The 15,089-nt window shown below is 44.3% G+C and overlaps 1 protein-coding gene across 1 annotated transcript in view; it reads right to left on the bottom strand.

Moving 5' to 3' along the window:
* CFAP61 (cilia and flagella associated protein 61) overlaps positions 1 to 15,089 on the bottom strand; it is a 256,224-nt gene that overhangs the window by 239,440 nt on the left and 1,695 nt on the right. The window contains exons 2-6 of the mRNA XM_060285108.1: positions 13,023 to 13,173; positions 5,734 to 5,884; positions 2,709 to 2,785; positions 1,846 to 1,913; positions 1,483 to 1,609 (exon numbers count right to left, since the gene is read on the bottom strand). Coding sequence (XP_060141091.1) covers positions 1,483 to 1,609; positions 1,846 to 1,913; positions 2,709 to 2,785; positions 5,734 to 5,884; positions 13,023 to 13,165 — 566 coding nt within the window. The 5' untranslated portion in view covers positions 13,166 to 13,173. The remainder of the gene's footprint in view (positions 1 to 1,482; positions 1,610 to 1,845; positions 1,914 to 2,708; positions 2,786 to 5,733; positions 5,885 to 13,022; positions 13,174 to 15,089) is intronic.

Here is a 15,089-nt window from a genome sequence, read left to right as displayed (position 1 = left end):
CCCATCACTACAACAGTCCCATACAGCAGACAATATGCTCACACCCAGGGACACAGAGGAAACTGAGGCCTGCGGAGGCCCAGTTCCTTCTTTAAGTTAACCCATCTGGTGAGTAGTAAAACCAAGATCAGGATCAAGATCTACCTGATGTCATTACTGCAAATTCTTCACAATTATGCCATAACACTACATGCCTGGTAAACATTAGGCTCTTGCTTTTTAAAAAATTTAGTTTCCATACTTTCTAAAGAAATGCAGCACTCATCAAATATGGCAATGGTGGGAAGTCCCTGGCGGTCCAGTGGTTAGGACTCCACGCTTCCACTGCCAGGGGCATGGGTTCAATCCCTGGTCGGGGAACTAAGATCCCCGCATGCCACGTGGTGCAGCCCAAAATAAAAACAAACAAACAAAAACAAATATGGCAATGGTTACCCCCAAAAGATACAGCTTACTCTTCACTGATAAAGGAAACAACCACCCTTGTGAAATGATTTTATAGGCCCTCTTATTTCAAAACAGCCGTTCTATTTTGCTCACAGTTTTGTGCATCAGAAACCTGGGAGGACTCAGCTGGGCAGTGCGTGCTTGGGGTCTCTCATGTGGCTACAGTCAGATGTCAGCGGGGATGCAGACACTGGGGGTTCTCCTGGGCTGCACATCCACATGGTGAATGCTGTCAGCGGTAGCCCCTTGGGGCTGCAGGCCCAGCACTGACTTGTGGCCTCTCCAGCACGGTGGTCTCAGGGCAGTCAGACTTCTGCCCCTCGTCTCCTCCACAGCGAGCATCCCAAGAGAACCAGGCAGAAGCCTCCCAACCTCCCACGTCACAGAGCATCCCTTCCGCCATGCTGTGTGGGTCACAGCAGCCATAAAACACCCAGACTCAAAAAGAGCGGACACGGAGCCCACCTCTTGATGAGAAGAGTGGCCAGGCCACATTATAGGAGAGCATGCAGGACGGAAGATGGCCTTCTTTGGAAAACAGAATCTGCCACAGCCATTGCCTTGAGATTGCTGACCTTCAAGGCATGTCATGTGGGCCGTGGATGGTAAAGACTTTCAGCTTGGAAAACTCCTCTTTGGGGTCAACAGAATCCTCATTCACTGAATGCTGGAAAATAGGTGGGCTTTATTGGGGAAACTAAATAGGCAGAATCATTTCTATGTTTGTTTTATTTGAGAGTTATTTCACTCAGTGTGGAGCCAAGGATTGTGTGTCTTCAGAAACGCTTAAGTAGGAAATGCACAGCTTTGCTGACCACACGGCACCAAATGGGTCTCATCAGATATTCAGTCCTGCAAGTTATGTCATCAAGGGGAATTGTAAACATCTCCAGATGAAGTAATGCTTCTGGGTATTATAAAGCGATTTCATTCAAGCTATAATCACTTACTGTAAGAAGTGGCAATTTTTAAACTCTTTGTAAGGTAACCGTCAGGGTAAAGCTTAGGTAGCAAAAGACACGGCTCCACACTTACCTGGCTTTGCGGATGTGTAGCTGAGGGTAGTGGCTGTGCCTGTGACATATGTGCACGGCAAAGTCCTCATCATATGTCAGGCTTGGAATGTTCCCCACTTGGTCGAACACAGTTATGAGAGTCGAGCCTAAATCCCAGAGACAAAGAAGTGAGGCCTCGATTTACCAAGGAATAACTTTAGGACTTCAGGGCAAATGTAGTTTCCATTCTAATGTGTGTTTTAATTGTTACAGTCGAATGGGCACATTATACATTGAGGACCTGGAGACCCGTGGTTCTTATGTCCCATCCCCAAAGCCCCATTTTAAGCACAAATTTCCTACGTTAGCGACTGGGGTCAGGAGGTGGTGGAGGAGGACTTACCGAGGCTCATGTAGGACGGCACGATGAGGAATATGAAGTGCAGGTCTGGCACCGCCTTGAACACGGTCCTGGCGAGGGAATGGGAGGGGACGGGGTGTCAACAATCCTATTAGCCAGCACCTGGCGAGACGAACGCCTTCACTACAAAAATGAGGCGTTCATAGATCCACCTGGGTGCCCTGCTCCCTGCCTGCAAAGGCAAGAACGTCTTCGAGGCAATTCCTTTTTCTTCTCTGCTTTTCCCTGGATTCCAAATGCCCCCTCTTCTATCTGTTCCACGGAGGCAGCGAGAACCGAGGCACCATGTCCACGCGGTGCACCAGGTTTCTGCTGAGATTAACCTTTGCCCTGGCATCTGGATGGTCTGGTGTGACACTGCAAAGTGACTTGAGAGCCGAGGCCACCACCCCCAAGTGTCTATGCAGCCTGTCAGAGACCCGTTGTGGCGGAAGCCCTGCGGGTCAGGTTTCTGCAGGCGGTCCTGTTAATAACATGTCTAAGGATGAGATTGAGGAAAACTATTTTTAGAAACATCCAAGCCTGTGACCTCTTCTCTTCCCCTCCTCCCCCCAAATCCATTTTTTTCAAATGACCTTGTGACCTGTTTGCCTCCAACAGTGGTAGTTAAAGGCGTCCATTCAAAGGAAGGATTGTATTCTTTCAGAAACATCACCACCGTTCAGAGTAAATGCTTGACTAGAGCCAGAAAGTACAAGCAAATTGAACACCTCAAAGAATTTCCTTTAAAAATATTTTTTTGACTATCCAGATAGTTAAAGACATGATAAAGACATGAACGTGTCTCGTCTACGATGCTGCTGCCACTGCCCCATGTCACTGTCTGCCACGCCGTGGCCACTCACCGAATAATCTCTTTGCAGCAGCCGACAGAATACTCGTCCACGGCCACAAAGAGGTGTATGAACAACGTGTTCAGAGGCTGCAGAAGAAAAGAGGACATGATTAGAGGCTGAGTCAGAGCAAGGGGAGGGGTGGGAGATAGGGGGAGGGTCTGGGGGCAGCCATGGCACAGAGCTGCCTGGTGTCGATGGAAGATATTTTATGTCTAAAATAAGGAGACACCCAGGCAGGGTTCGAGCCACTTTCTGTCCTCCTAGCTTGGAATTATTCAAGGAAAGGGGGGGTCGTAAATGAGTCCAGCGTGTCGGGCCCTTCCTCCCGCCTCACTACGGCCTCGGGCAGGGGGGCGCCTTCGGGGGACTGAAGTCGATTCTGAACTCAGTGGTCTTGTCCCCAGGGCGCCTCAGCCCAAGTGAAAGACAATCCTCCTCCCCCGGGGCTCTGGAGTCAGCAGCTGCTGCTCTATTCAAGTGACACCAGGGAAAGCGCCTCTCATGAATTTGGAGGATGGAAGGCAGATGCCCCACTAGGAATCCAACGGCTTGTTTTGTTCAACATTCCCAGAGTCAGAAGCAAATACTATGCTCGGGACCCAGAAAACCTGGGAGCGGAAAACAAAGTAGCAAGATTCTAATATGGCTTTCGGGTCACGTCTTCAGGGGTTTTAAAGAATGCTGCCCCGTAACTTTTTTTTTAATTTTATCGAAGTATAGTTGATTTACGACACTATTAATTTCTTCCGTACAGCAATGTGACTCAGTTGTACTGAAGACTTTCTAAGTGGCTGGTCATGAGGAGTTGCTCTACACATCCCCACATCCCTCTGTTCAGCTCAGTACCCCTGTGTTTATGGACAGATCCTCAAATTCTAGAGACAATGCAAATGGGAGGGGGCTGAGTGGTGAGGTGAGGGCAGTGCTTGCACCTCGATCTGGACAACAGGAGCACTTCTGTGTCTCTTGTTTCCTGAGCAATTTCATAGACGGCCTTGGGTGACCACCTGCACATCCGTGTGCCTCGGTCTCCCCTCCTGTTGGGTGGCACGTGCCCTAAGAACACTCAGAAGGTGTTTATCAGACATAAAATGGCGAGAGAAGAATCATGAGTTTAGTTCATGAGCTTGAAAACTCCCCAGAGGCAAGCAACACGAACTCCAGAGTCCAGATAACAACAGCGACAGTGAGAGTTCAATGTCGCAATGTGAGCACTTCCCATGCATGGACTCACCTGACCCCATGGCATCTGCTTTACATTCTGGTCAGGACTCGCCTTGCTAGCTCATGGTTTATTACTTGGCTGATTTATCCCCCAAATTCTCTCTTCCATCAAAAATATTACAGTTCAATATTTATTCCTTAGCTTTAAGATAAAAATCATTATTTTAGTTGCAGATACTCCCGGGGTAGGTAAGCCATTAAGTCATAAGCCTCTATACCCATGCTGTCCAATGGGAAAATAATTCAAGCCACAAATGCTGGGAACATATGTAATTTTCAAGTTTCTAGTAGATATATTTTTAAAAAGAAGTAAACAGGTGAAATAAATGTTAATATGTTTTATTTAACCTAATATATTCACATTATTATCCTTTTAAGAAGTAGTAAATATAAAAATTCTCAACAAGGTATTTTATATTTTTTTTTTCCTACTGAGTGTTTGATGTCCAGTGCATATTTTATACTCAGAGCTCATCTCAGTTCAAACTAGCCACATTTCAAGTGCCCAAATAGCTACATATGGCTGATGTACCCTCCAGGACTGGCCCAGCTCTACACTATTGAAGGAAGTAGTTTAAAAAGAAACAATTTTAAAAGAACAAGAAAAGGAACAAAAGGGGAAAGAATTTAGGAAGAATGGTGTTAATTTATAATTCTCAAAAAGATAAAATCATGACCCTAATGCAAATACAAAATGCACGTATCAGAGATTGATTCAACCCATCAATCCATGAGGCGACCAGTGAGATGATACAAAACGATTCATTGCACTTGAGACGCTGGCTTCAGGCAGTTTTAATGAGGAAATGTTAGAAGATTGCCCAGCTAGATACAAAAGAGTTCAGGTCCCACTGGGCCAGAAACTGTAACCTTTGAGGTTATCTCTTCCACCACACTGAAGTTATTTACATCTCAAATGAACAAAAATCTACCAGTTCATCACTGTTCCAGCGGAACTGTAAAATAGCTCAGTCAATAGAAAATCAATCAAAAGTACAAGCACAATGGAAAGAATCTTGTTGGTCTATTTCCAAGCTTGAGATAATTTTTCTGACAGTGGTGACTGCGAGCGCAGAGGACCAGGGGGAGGCAGCCTCTAGCTGAACAGATGCTGGGTAACTAAGTGCTGGGCTGTGCGTGTTTGCGTGTGTGCGCACGCACGAGTCCACTCGTTCACACAGTTGCCGTTCCCCAGGGCTCCGGGACGCACTCTTGAACTCCACCGACAGAGCAAGTGTGCTGCCCGCAGTTGCAGCCTCAGCTCTGGATCTCTGCAGCAACTGGCCCGGATGCTAGCCTGGCTCTGGCAGCCGAGGGACAGCTCAGGCTACCAAAGCCCAACTCCCCGAGACCCGATGACCTGGCTTCTCTGGGTCGACAGGGTGTCCTGTGTCCGCAGCTGGGAGACATCAAATAAGCCAGAGCCCATGAGGGCACTTTGAAAATTACAGAGCATGACTTGAATCTGAGGCCCTGTTGTCATTATTTCAGGGGCAGATGTGTAAATGGCAGGTCCCTCCCAGCAGGTCAAAGACTTGGGAGCACAGCGTGGAGGCCTGGGAAGCGCAGTCCTGATGCTCCACTAATTCCTTGCCGTGCCCCACCCCCAGTCCTCCTCTGAGGCTTCCTGCTCTCAGACTCCCCTTCCCTCTCCACCAGATAAGTTCATTTCTGTCTGTCATGATGTCACACACTTTCTGTTGTGACTTTTGAACTGCTCAGTCTAAAAACTGAGAAGACCTATATGCAAACATAGGACTTCCCTTCCAAATTCAAGCTGTTCTCATAAGCAACGTGCATGGTTACTCACTGTGCATGGGATTTCACTATCCATCTCCCGGAACACGGACACCCAGTCGTCCTGTGGGGCGACATTCCAGCTGGGATAGTCTAGGAAGGTGGCCTGGGCCATGATCTCCTCCTGGTCATTGTGGAGGGTGATGGCAAGGTTTGCCTTCTCCCTGCGGAAACGATTCCAATTGCACACATGAGGAAGGTACCAGAAGTGAGATGAAGAGGTGTCGTTTTCTCGCACCTTTGGCTACTGGATCTTGGCAACCACTGCACGAGATATGATAGCCTATGGAAGAGGTGGGAGCGATGTGGCAGCAAGTATGGAAGTGCACCTTTCAGGACATCTGGTGCTACCAACCCCATCTTTACAGAAAATTACACTTCATTAGAAAGGTGTCACGTCTATGATATAACGTGTCCAATACCCCTCCCTTGGAGACAGGCTGGGGAAACCGTTGACCGTAGTCTTCCCCATCCTCTCCATGTTGCCAGCTCCACTGTGTTGCCCTAAACACATACATTTAGGATGGCCAACTGGCCCACGTACGTGTCCCTCACACACATGCACTTCCAGTACTTAATTATTTTCTTTAAGCCAGTTCACTTTTGGCTGAAATAAGTCTATTTCAATAAAAAAATTTTACATCACTATCATAAATGGAAAACCATTATACCTTCCTATAAACAGAAGGTAACTATAAAAATGAAGAGATGACACTTAAAACAAAAATTGCTCTGGGGCTTTCCTGGTGGCGCAGTGGTTGAGAGTCCGCCTGCCGATGCAGGGGACACAGGTTCATGCCCCGGTCCAGGAAGATCCCACATGCCGCGGAGCGGCTGGGCTCATGAGCCATGGCCGCTGAGCCTGCGCGTCCGGAGCCTGTGCTCCGCAACGGGAGAGGCCACAACAGTGAGAGGCCCGCGTACCACTAAAAAAAAAAAAAAAAAAAAAAAAATTTCTTGCATGGTTTGAGTCAAATCACTTGGGTCCCACCAGAGCTGTGAGCACCTTTGGGAAACACTGTGCTTAGGACAGCAATCTCAGCACCTCCAGCCACCATCCCCTCTCACAGGAAGTCACAGTCCTCAGCCACCGGGGACTCCACCAGGGGTGCCCCTGGCCCAGGCACTGCAGCTGGCTGCCCTCTGGTACCAAGAACAGGGGATCCACACAGGGCGCTCATTAGCGGGAGGAGGTAGCCCCCCAGCTCCTCCCGTCTGATTCACTGAAGCCCCTACCCCTCATTCCACTCCCGCAGGGCTCCCTCCAGCTCCTGGTCCTCTGGGGTCCCCTGCTCCGGGCTCCCAGAGCCACGACCTATGGCTTCACACTGACAGTCCTCGCTCTAATCCAGATGAGAAAAGGCCCAGGGCACGGGACCACGGAGCATCAGCAATGATAGTGATAGACGTGGTGGAGGAGGAAGTGGGCAAGAGCTGGGACCAGGCAGCTGCCATCCCCTCAGGGAAGCAAGGGAAATGTGTTCCTGGAATCCCAATTTGAACTTGAAATGCATTTATCCATGGGAACCTAGGGTGGCGGTTGTGTTCTGTAGTACAATTAGCATGGTACTATATGGCACAGACATTGTAGATTAAATAGGCTTTTGTGGGCAGCCAGTCACCAATAACATTGTTTCAATGGGAAAATGCACTGCAATTTCCAGAGAGCCTGACTACAAAAAGTAACTTTGGCAGCATATCCTTTTGTATGTACAATTTCACTTCTTATTACCTCTCAGCCAGTAGGTCCTCTACAGGACAGATAAAAATCATCATGGGAGCAAAAGAGGGAGAGGAGGGAAAAAGGTAGAGGGAGAAGGTGTGTTTCTTTAAAGCTGGTTTAAAATTATTCTTTGTAATAAGCCAAATCCAAACCAAAGGAGCCCTTAAAAATATATAGACACAAGCACGAGCACAGGTATGTATTTCACAGAAAATATATTAAAGTTCGAAGATATTATCCAGCAATAGAAATTAGAGTTCTTTTCATTAGAGCAGTGCTTCATTTATTCAATTGGTTTAAGGAGTTTTCCAAGTTCAGCCAACACTCGCTTTACTTAATCGTACTCGGTGGAAATCTTGGTGAAACAGTGTCTCCATTTTCTGCCTCATTAAGCAGCGTGAGTGAAACAGGGCTCAGAGTCCCTTTACGTGCCCCTCCTCATGCTCTGAACCGTGGAGCTTCCGCCCCCCCTGACTGCACTGTGCCATCTGCACACCAAGTGGCCACTCTTGTGGCCCTTTCCCCACTCACCCGCTCTGCCCAATCCGCTCATGTCCTCCCCTAAAACTGAGCAGGGTTTTTAGGTGAGACCACTGTTACTCATTCCTGTATCTCTGTGACTGAGCCAGCAGTCAATAAAAGGAAACTGAATAAACGAGAAAAGAAACTGCCAGTTTTAGAAATGCCCGTAAGATGGGTCTGGAAGCTTGAGGCTGGCCGGCGAGGGGATGGGAGTTAGTTACCTAATGTGAAAACGAAAGGCTACAAGGGCTGGGTAGCAAGGGAGCTGTTTGGGGAGCTCCAGGACACTAATGAAAATGTAAATTTACTTTTACTTCTGAAAATAGGCTGGCTTCTAAGGCAGGTCTCAACATTATAAGGGCCCCATTTTCACATTAAAAAAACTTTCACTACTCCCCTCCCACATGATGTAAGTTACGCTTTTTGTACCTGCCAATTCAGAAAATACATAAACACATCAGACACATGGATTCCAGGAACCTTACAGCCACTCCAAGGCCCAGCAGGGGTAGGGTGCTCAGGGACCAGGGACCAAGGACCGGCACAGCACATGTCCAACACATTCTATTGGATGAGTCACAGCTCCAGGCTGATTTCAGAGGCAGAGACTACAGTGCAGGGAGGAACACAGAAGCCCAGAGAATAGGGGAGGCATGGGAGCCTCCAATGTCATCAACGCCCACACCTGCTTTAGCTGCAACACCAGAATTAACTTGATTTCAGGTATTGTATGTATTTACATTTACATACGTATAATTATATATCTAACATATATTTTTATTTTCATTCAACTCATGTATTCTAATTTTTCTTTTTTGACGCATGATTATTTATTATTGCATTTAAAATTTTTCAAATATATGGGAGTTCCTTAATTATCTTTTTGTTATTGATCTCTAACTCCATTGCATTGTTGTCAAAGAACTTGCTTTGTGGTACTAACCACTGCTGGGGTTGCTTCATGGTCTAAGAGGAAGTTAGTTTTTATACATGTTTCCATGTCTACTTGACAAGATTATGTATGTTCTAACACTGGCTACAGTGTTCTACATATATCCGTTAGATCAAGTTCTTTAATTGGGTTCTTGTTGAAATCTTTTCTGTTGTAACTGATTTTCAGTTTGCTTGACCTTTCATTTATTTTGTATTTATTTATTTATTTTGCGGTCCGCGGGCCTCTCACTGTTGTGGCCTCTCCCGTTGTGGAGCGCAGGCTCTGGACGCGCAGGCTCAGCGGCCATGGCTTGCGGGCCCAGCCGCTCCACGGCATGTGGGATCTTCCCGGACCGGGCACAAACCCACGTCCCCTGCATCGGCAGGCGGAATCTCAACCACTGCGCCACCAGGGAAGCCCGACCTTTCATTTATTAACAGAGGTATATTAAATCTCCCATTATGATGGTGGGTATGTCTATTTCATCCTTTGGTTCTATTGACTTTTTGCTTTATATATTTTATGATTGTCATTAGGAGCATGCAAGTTTAAATTGTCACACCTCCCTCAAGCACAAAACCTTTTATCATTATATTGCTATAATGACCCTCTTTATCTGCAATGATCCTTTCTGCCAAAAGTATATTTTGTCTGCTATTTATAGAGCAACAGTAGCCTTTTTTTGGATGAGATTTTGGCTGGCATCTTTTTTTTCCCAAATACTTTGACTTTAAATCCTTCTGTGACTTTATATATTAGGTGTGTCTCTTACATGTAAAATATGACTGCTGTTTGTTTTGTTCTGTTTTTAGCCAATCTGCCCATCTTTCTCTTTAAACTGAAAAATTTTGTTCAAATACATTTATTTTGATTATTGATATAACTGAACTGTTTTCTATCTTCCTATTACATGATTTTAACATGTTCTATGTCTTGTTTCTTTTTTCTTCCTTTCTTGCCTTCTTTGAGATTCAGTTTGTTATAAATTTCTTGTTCCATTTTCCCTCTATAGATCAGAAGCTATAATCTCTACACCTATCTTTAAATGATTATTCTAGCCACGTTAACATATATTTCTAACAAGGTCTTTACCCTCTGCTCCAGTTATCAACTGACATGTACCAAACCACCCCTAAGCTTAGTGGCTTAAAACAATTCATTATTATCCCTCATGGTTCTGTGGGCTGGCTGGGCTTGACTGAGAAGTTTTTGGTTGGGATCTCTCAGGTGATGGCAGTCAAGTGGTGCTGGTGGCCGGAGTCACCTGACTATCGAATGTCTAGAACAGCTCCACTCATACTGTTAGCAGTTGATGCTGGTTGTTGGCTGGGAGCTCGGCCGAGGATGCCAAGTAAAGCACCTGCGTGTGGCCACATGACTTGAGCGTTTAACAGTATGGCATCTGGGTTCCAAGAGGGAGCATTCCAGAGCCCAGTGGAAGCTGCAGACTTCTTATGATCTAGACTTGAAGTCATAAAACATCACTTTTACTGACTTCTATTGGTTACACTGGGCCAACCCTGATTCAGGACAAGAAGGGACTACAAAAGGACTGAATGCAGGACATGTGGCTCATGGGAGGGAGGGGGAGCACCTCTGAATACTAGCTACCAACCCTCCCCCTGAACAATATCTTAAGAGTACTTTCAATCTAATCACATGACTCCCAATTTATCTGCTATTTTTGTCCTGTATTTTAGCTAACTTATTATTCATATCTTATAACTTACCATTTACATTTAATACCTATATTAAATTAGTCATTATTGTTATTATTTCATACAAGCTAGATTTTTCTCATATTTGTACATATTTTTGTTTACATTCCTTCTTTTATCTTGGGTTTTCCAGCTGGGATATTCTTCCGTCTGCCTAGAGTATATTCTGAGGAATTTCCTTAATTCAGAGTTCACTGGTAAACTAGCTTTTGTTTGTCTAAAAAATGCATTCATTTTCCCCTAGGTATTGAAAAATTGTTTCTCTAGGTATACAATTCTAGTTCAATGTTATTTTCTCTCCAATATTAAAGACAGTCCACTATCTTCTGGGTACCATTGTTGCTAGTGAGAAATCATCATTGGTCTAATTTTTAGTTGTTTGCAGGTAATTTGTCTTTTCTTTATAGTTACTTTTCAGATCTTCTCTTTAGCTTTGGTGTTTTGCTGTTTCATTATGATGTGGTTAGTTGTAGAATTCTCTGTGTATTTTTCCTATTTGGGATCCACTGAGTTTTCTAGAAGAATTGGTGCTTCTCAACAATTCTGGGCCATTATCTCTTCAAATATTGACTCTTGCACTTCCTATTATCTCCCTTTAGAAGTCTGATTAGACCTATTTGTTAAATATTCCATTCTTATTTTTTGTCTCTGTCTCTTTGTGCTGAATTCTAGGTGATTTATTGGTATTGATGCCCCAGTTCACTACTTCTGTCTTTAGCTGTGTCTATTACAATGTTTAATTCATCCACAGAGCTTTTAATATTAACTCTATTTTTTTCTAGATGGTCTATTAGACTTTTTTTAATTCTCATTTTTCATTTTTATGGTCTTTTAAAACATATCTTCTCACTTTAGACAAAGTAAGCATAGTTATTTTATATTCTTTGACTTAATATCTGAAGTCTTTGAGAGTCTGATTCTGCTGTATAGTTTTTTGTTGTTGGTTCTCACTAATGGTGAATGTCTCCTTATATATTTTTGATTTTTGACTGTGAGCTCATGTTCCTTGGAATTTTATCTGTGAGTATTATTTGAAGTCTGAGCTGAAGCTCCGCCCCTTCAGACCTGAGCTGTACTTATTTCAGTGGGTCTCCTGGACACACTACTAACGTGCAACCACTTTTAATCAAATTCTCCACTTCCTCTACTTTATTCAGTCTATGAAACTAGTTTAGGTGGTCTAAAAATGCATTCATTACTTGGGAAGTTTTGAAGCTTTTGGGGACCATGCAGATAATTAACACAGACTTTGAATCAACACGTGCTTATGAATTCTTGGGGAAGGATTTATCCCCCTTCATTCATGCTGAGGTTGAAACAGGCTAGTTTCCTTACTTTTATGCAGTGGGTTTGTCTCCTTCATCCTTACAAAGAACTGCACAGTTTTATACAAAGAAATCTAATACTTCCCTCCTTAAGTGGATGGAGTATTTATCTTCTGTTCTTTGTGAACCTGTCAAAACAAAACTGTGAGGTTTCTAGAATGCAGCAAAAATCCTCAAGGAGAAAGTGGTGTGGGTTCCTGCTATTGTCCTGAAGTTTCTGATTTCATTTTGACAATGTTCTCTGCACAGTCCATACATGTGTGTGTGTGTGTGTGTGTGTATGTATCAACATGTTTCCAACCAGAGGACATCATTAAGGTGTTTAATTCACCATAATGTCAAAAAAAAATGAAATCATTTCATTGTTATACATATTTTTAAAGATTTTTATACACATATTGTTCTCCAACAAAACTGTGCCAAATTTACGTTACATTCATCAGTGTGGTGATCAGAAATTGCAAATTTTAATGTCTTAGGCTGGCCTAGTTTAAACATTTCAATTGTATTTAACCTGAAGCTTTATGAAATCCAAAACACTGTGCTCTCCCTTATCATTTTCAATAAAAATAATGAGGAACAGCATATAGGATATTCATATTCTGGTGTCCAAAAAAAACAAAACAGGGAGAAAAAAGATTTAAAAAAAAAACCTAGGCATATTTTGAAGATTAGAAGAACATTTCAACAGGAGTGGCTAAGAGCACATCCAGGCTTTGTCACTTACTAACTGCTGGACCTTGGGCGAGCCTCCACTCTCTCATCTGTAAAATGGGCATGACAGTGGCTACCTCAGAGTTAAACAAGACGATGTTGGCAAAGCACAGCGTCTGAAAGAAAATAAATTCTCAAAACGGGTAGCTAAGTGACTCTACTAGTGGGTGGGGCAGTTTAGATTTGAACCCTAGTTTGCCTGAATCCAGAAGTCATGAGAAGTCTTTTCAATTTACATGTTGTTACAGGACTTAGCGATGGTTGTTCCCAGAGATCTCCCGCTCAATAGGGCAGATTTTCCTGCTGCCCTTTCCTCACCAAGCCCCACAAGGACAAAGGAGTGGAGCCCCTTTGCTATGTACTTACAGAAGAGAGATGATATTAAGACTCCCAAACAGCTTCTGGGTAAATTTTCTAATGAGGTTTTTGATGCAATAAATATCCTGTGACTCTGTTCTTCGGCAGTGAACCACCTCCACCTTTCCTCTTGGAGAAGTGAGTACTGACATTTTTGATCCTGTCCCCGAAAGAGAGAAAAACAGCGCACAGTTAGCCTGAGATGACAAGCCAGTCTGGCTTCAGTACTTACGAAACAGGACATTCCTCCAATTTCCGTGTGGTCAGAGTGAGCGTGGCTGGTGGGACGCATCTCCCCTGGGGGTAGGCTGTGACGACTGTCCCCAAAAACCAGTTGACATGTGTCTCTCCAGGAGAATGATGTTTCTGAGGACTGGCCTGTCTAGAAATGTCTGCAACTGTATTCTTTGTTTCCCACAAAGCTGCTTTAAAATATTCAAACAATAGGACTGAAGAACATTGCAAGGAATTATTTACTGATTCAGGCTCTTCATATTTAATCAGCTGCCATGGCACATGGTCAGGAGTTACAGGGGAAAAACAGTTGCCGCCCATGGTCCATACAGAGCTCCCCAAACTGGAGCCCTGAGGGGCAGCAGTCCTGAGAGGTATTTTGAAGGGAAAAGAGTACTGTGGTCAAATAAGTGTAAGAGGCACTGCTTGCAAAGGCCTTCTGCAGGGGCCGCTATGCCCATGAAAGTCTCTGGGAAGCTCCAGGATACAGTACCTGCTTTCTTTGTAGAACTCAGCCTTTCCCACAGCCAATCTGAGGAGAATCTCTAATGACAGCAATGGTGGAGAGTCTCATGTTCAGAGAGACACGGTGGGGATGCTGCTGACAGAACAGCAGGCAGCAAATGAGCTCAATCTCTCTCTCTCGATGTCTCGAGGCCTCAATGTGTGTGTCTCTCCCTCCCTCTCTGTTTCCTTTCCTCCTTTCCTACCTCCATCTCTCCCTCCCTTCCTTTCTGTTTCCTCTCTTCTTTTTGCCTAAGGAAAAACATCTTATTTTAGCCATTGGGAAGTTCATTTCCGCCATTGCACTGACTCTAAGAGCAGTGTGGGGACTTCCCTGGTGGCACACTGGTTAAGAATCCACCTGCCAATGCAGGGGACACAGGTTCGAGCCCTGGTCCGGGAAGAACCCACATTCCATGGAGCAACTAAGCCAGTGCGCCACAACTACTGAGCCTGCGCTCTAGAGCCCGCGAGCCAAAACTACTGAGCCCGTGTGCCACAACTACTGAGCCCACGTGCCTGGAGCCCGTGCTCTGCAACAAGAGAAGCCACTGCAATAAGAAGCCCACAAACTGCAACAAAGAGTAGCCCCCGCTCACCGCAACTAGAGAAAGCCCGCGCGCAGCAACGACGACCCAACACAGTCAAAAATAAATAAATAAATATTAAAAAAATAAAAAGAGCAGCGTGGAGCGTTCCCAGTGCCCTGGAAGGCTGTCCCATCCCAAGGTAAGCACCATTCTGACTTCTATCACACAGATGCCCTTGGCCACTTTTTGAATACCCTATAAATGGAATTATACAGTGTGTATGGTTTTCTTTCAGAACACAGTATTATATCATTTGGCCTTTTGATGTTGTTTAGATATATTCTTGCACAAATTTCATGATGACTGTATTCCAATAAAATTTTACTTTATGGACACTGAAATTTGACTTTTATAATAGTGAGTGTATCCTGAAATATTCTTTTGGGTTTTTTTCAATTGTTTAAAAATGTTTTAAAAAAATTCTTAGCTCATGGGCCACACAAAAAATAGATAATGTGCTGAATTTGGCCTATGGGCTATCATTTCCCGACCACCAGAACAGTATTTTAAAAATACAGAGGTAAAAATAACCATTAACCTAGAATTCTATACCTACCTGAATGATCATTCAAAAATGAAAGTGAAATAAGACAATTACTACAAAGACTGAGAGAAATTACCATTCAAAGAACCCAGTTGAAAGGACGAGTAAAAGATGTATCTCAGGAAGAAGAAAATTAAACTCAGAAAGGAGCGGAATACAGATGAAACGCTGGGGAGAGACTAGTAAACATGCATGTGTATCTAA

This window comes from Globicephala melas, chromosome 15 (assembly GCF_963455315.2).
Source record: "Globicephala melas chromosome 15, mGloMel1.2, whole genome shotgun sequence".
Lineage (NCBI taxonomy): Eukaryota > Metazoa > Chordata > Mammalia > Artiodactyla > Delphinidae > Globicephala > Globicephala melas.
This window is presented reverse-complemented; position numbering and strand designations above follow the sequence as displayed.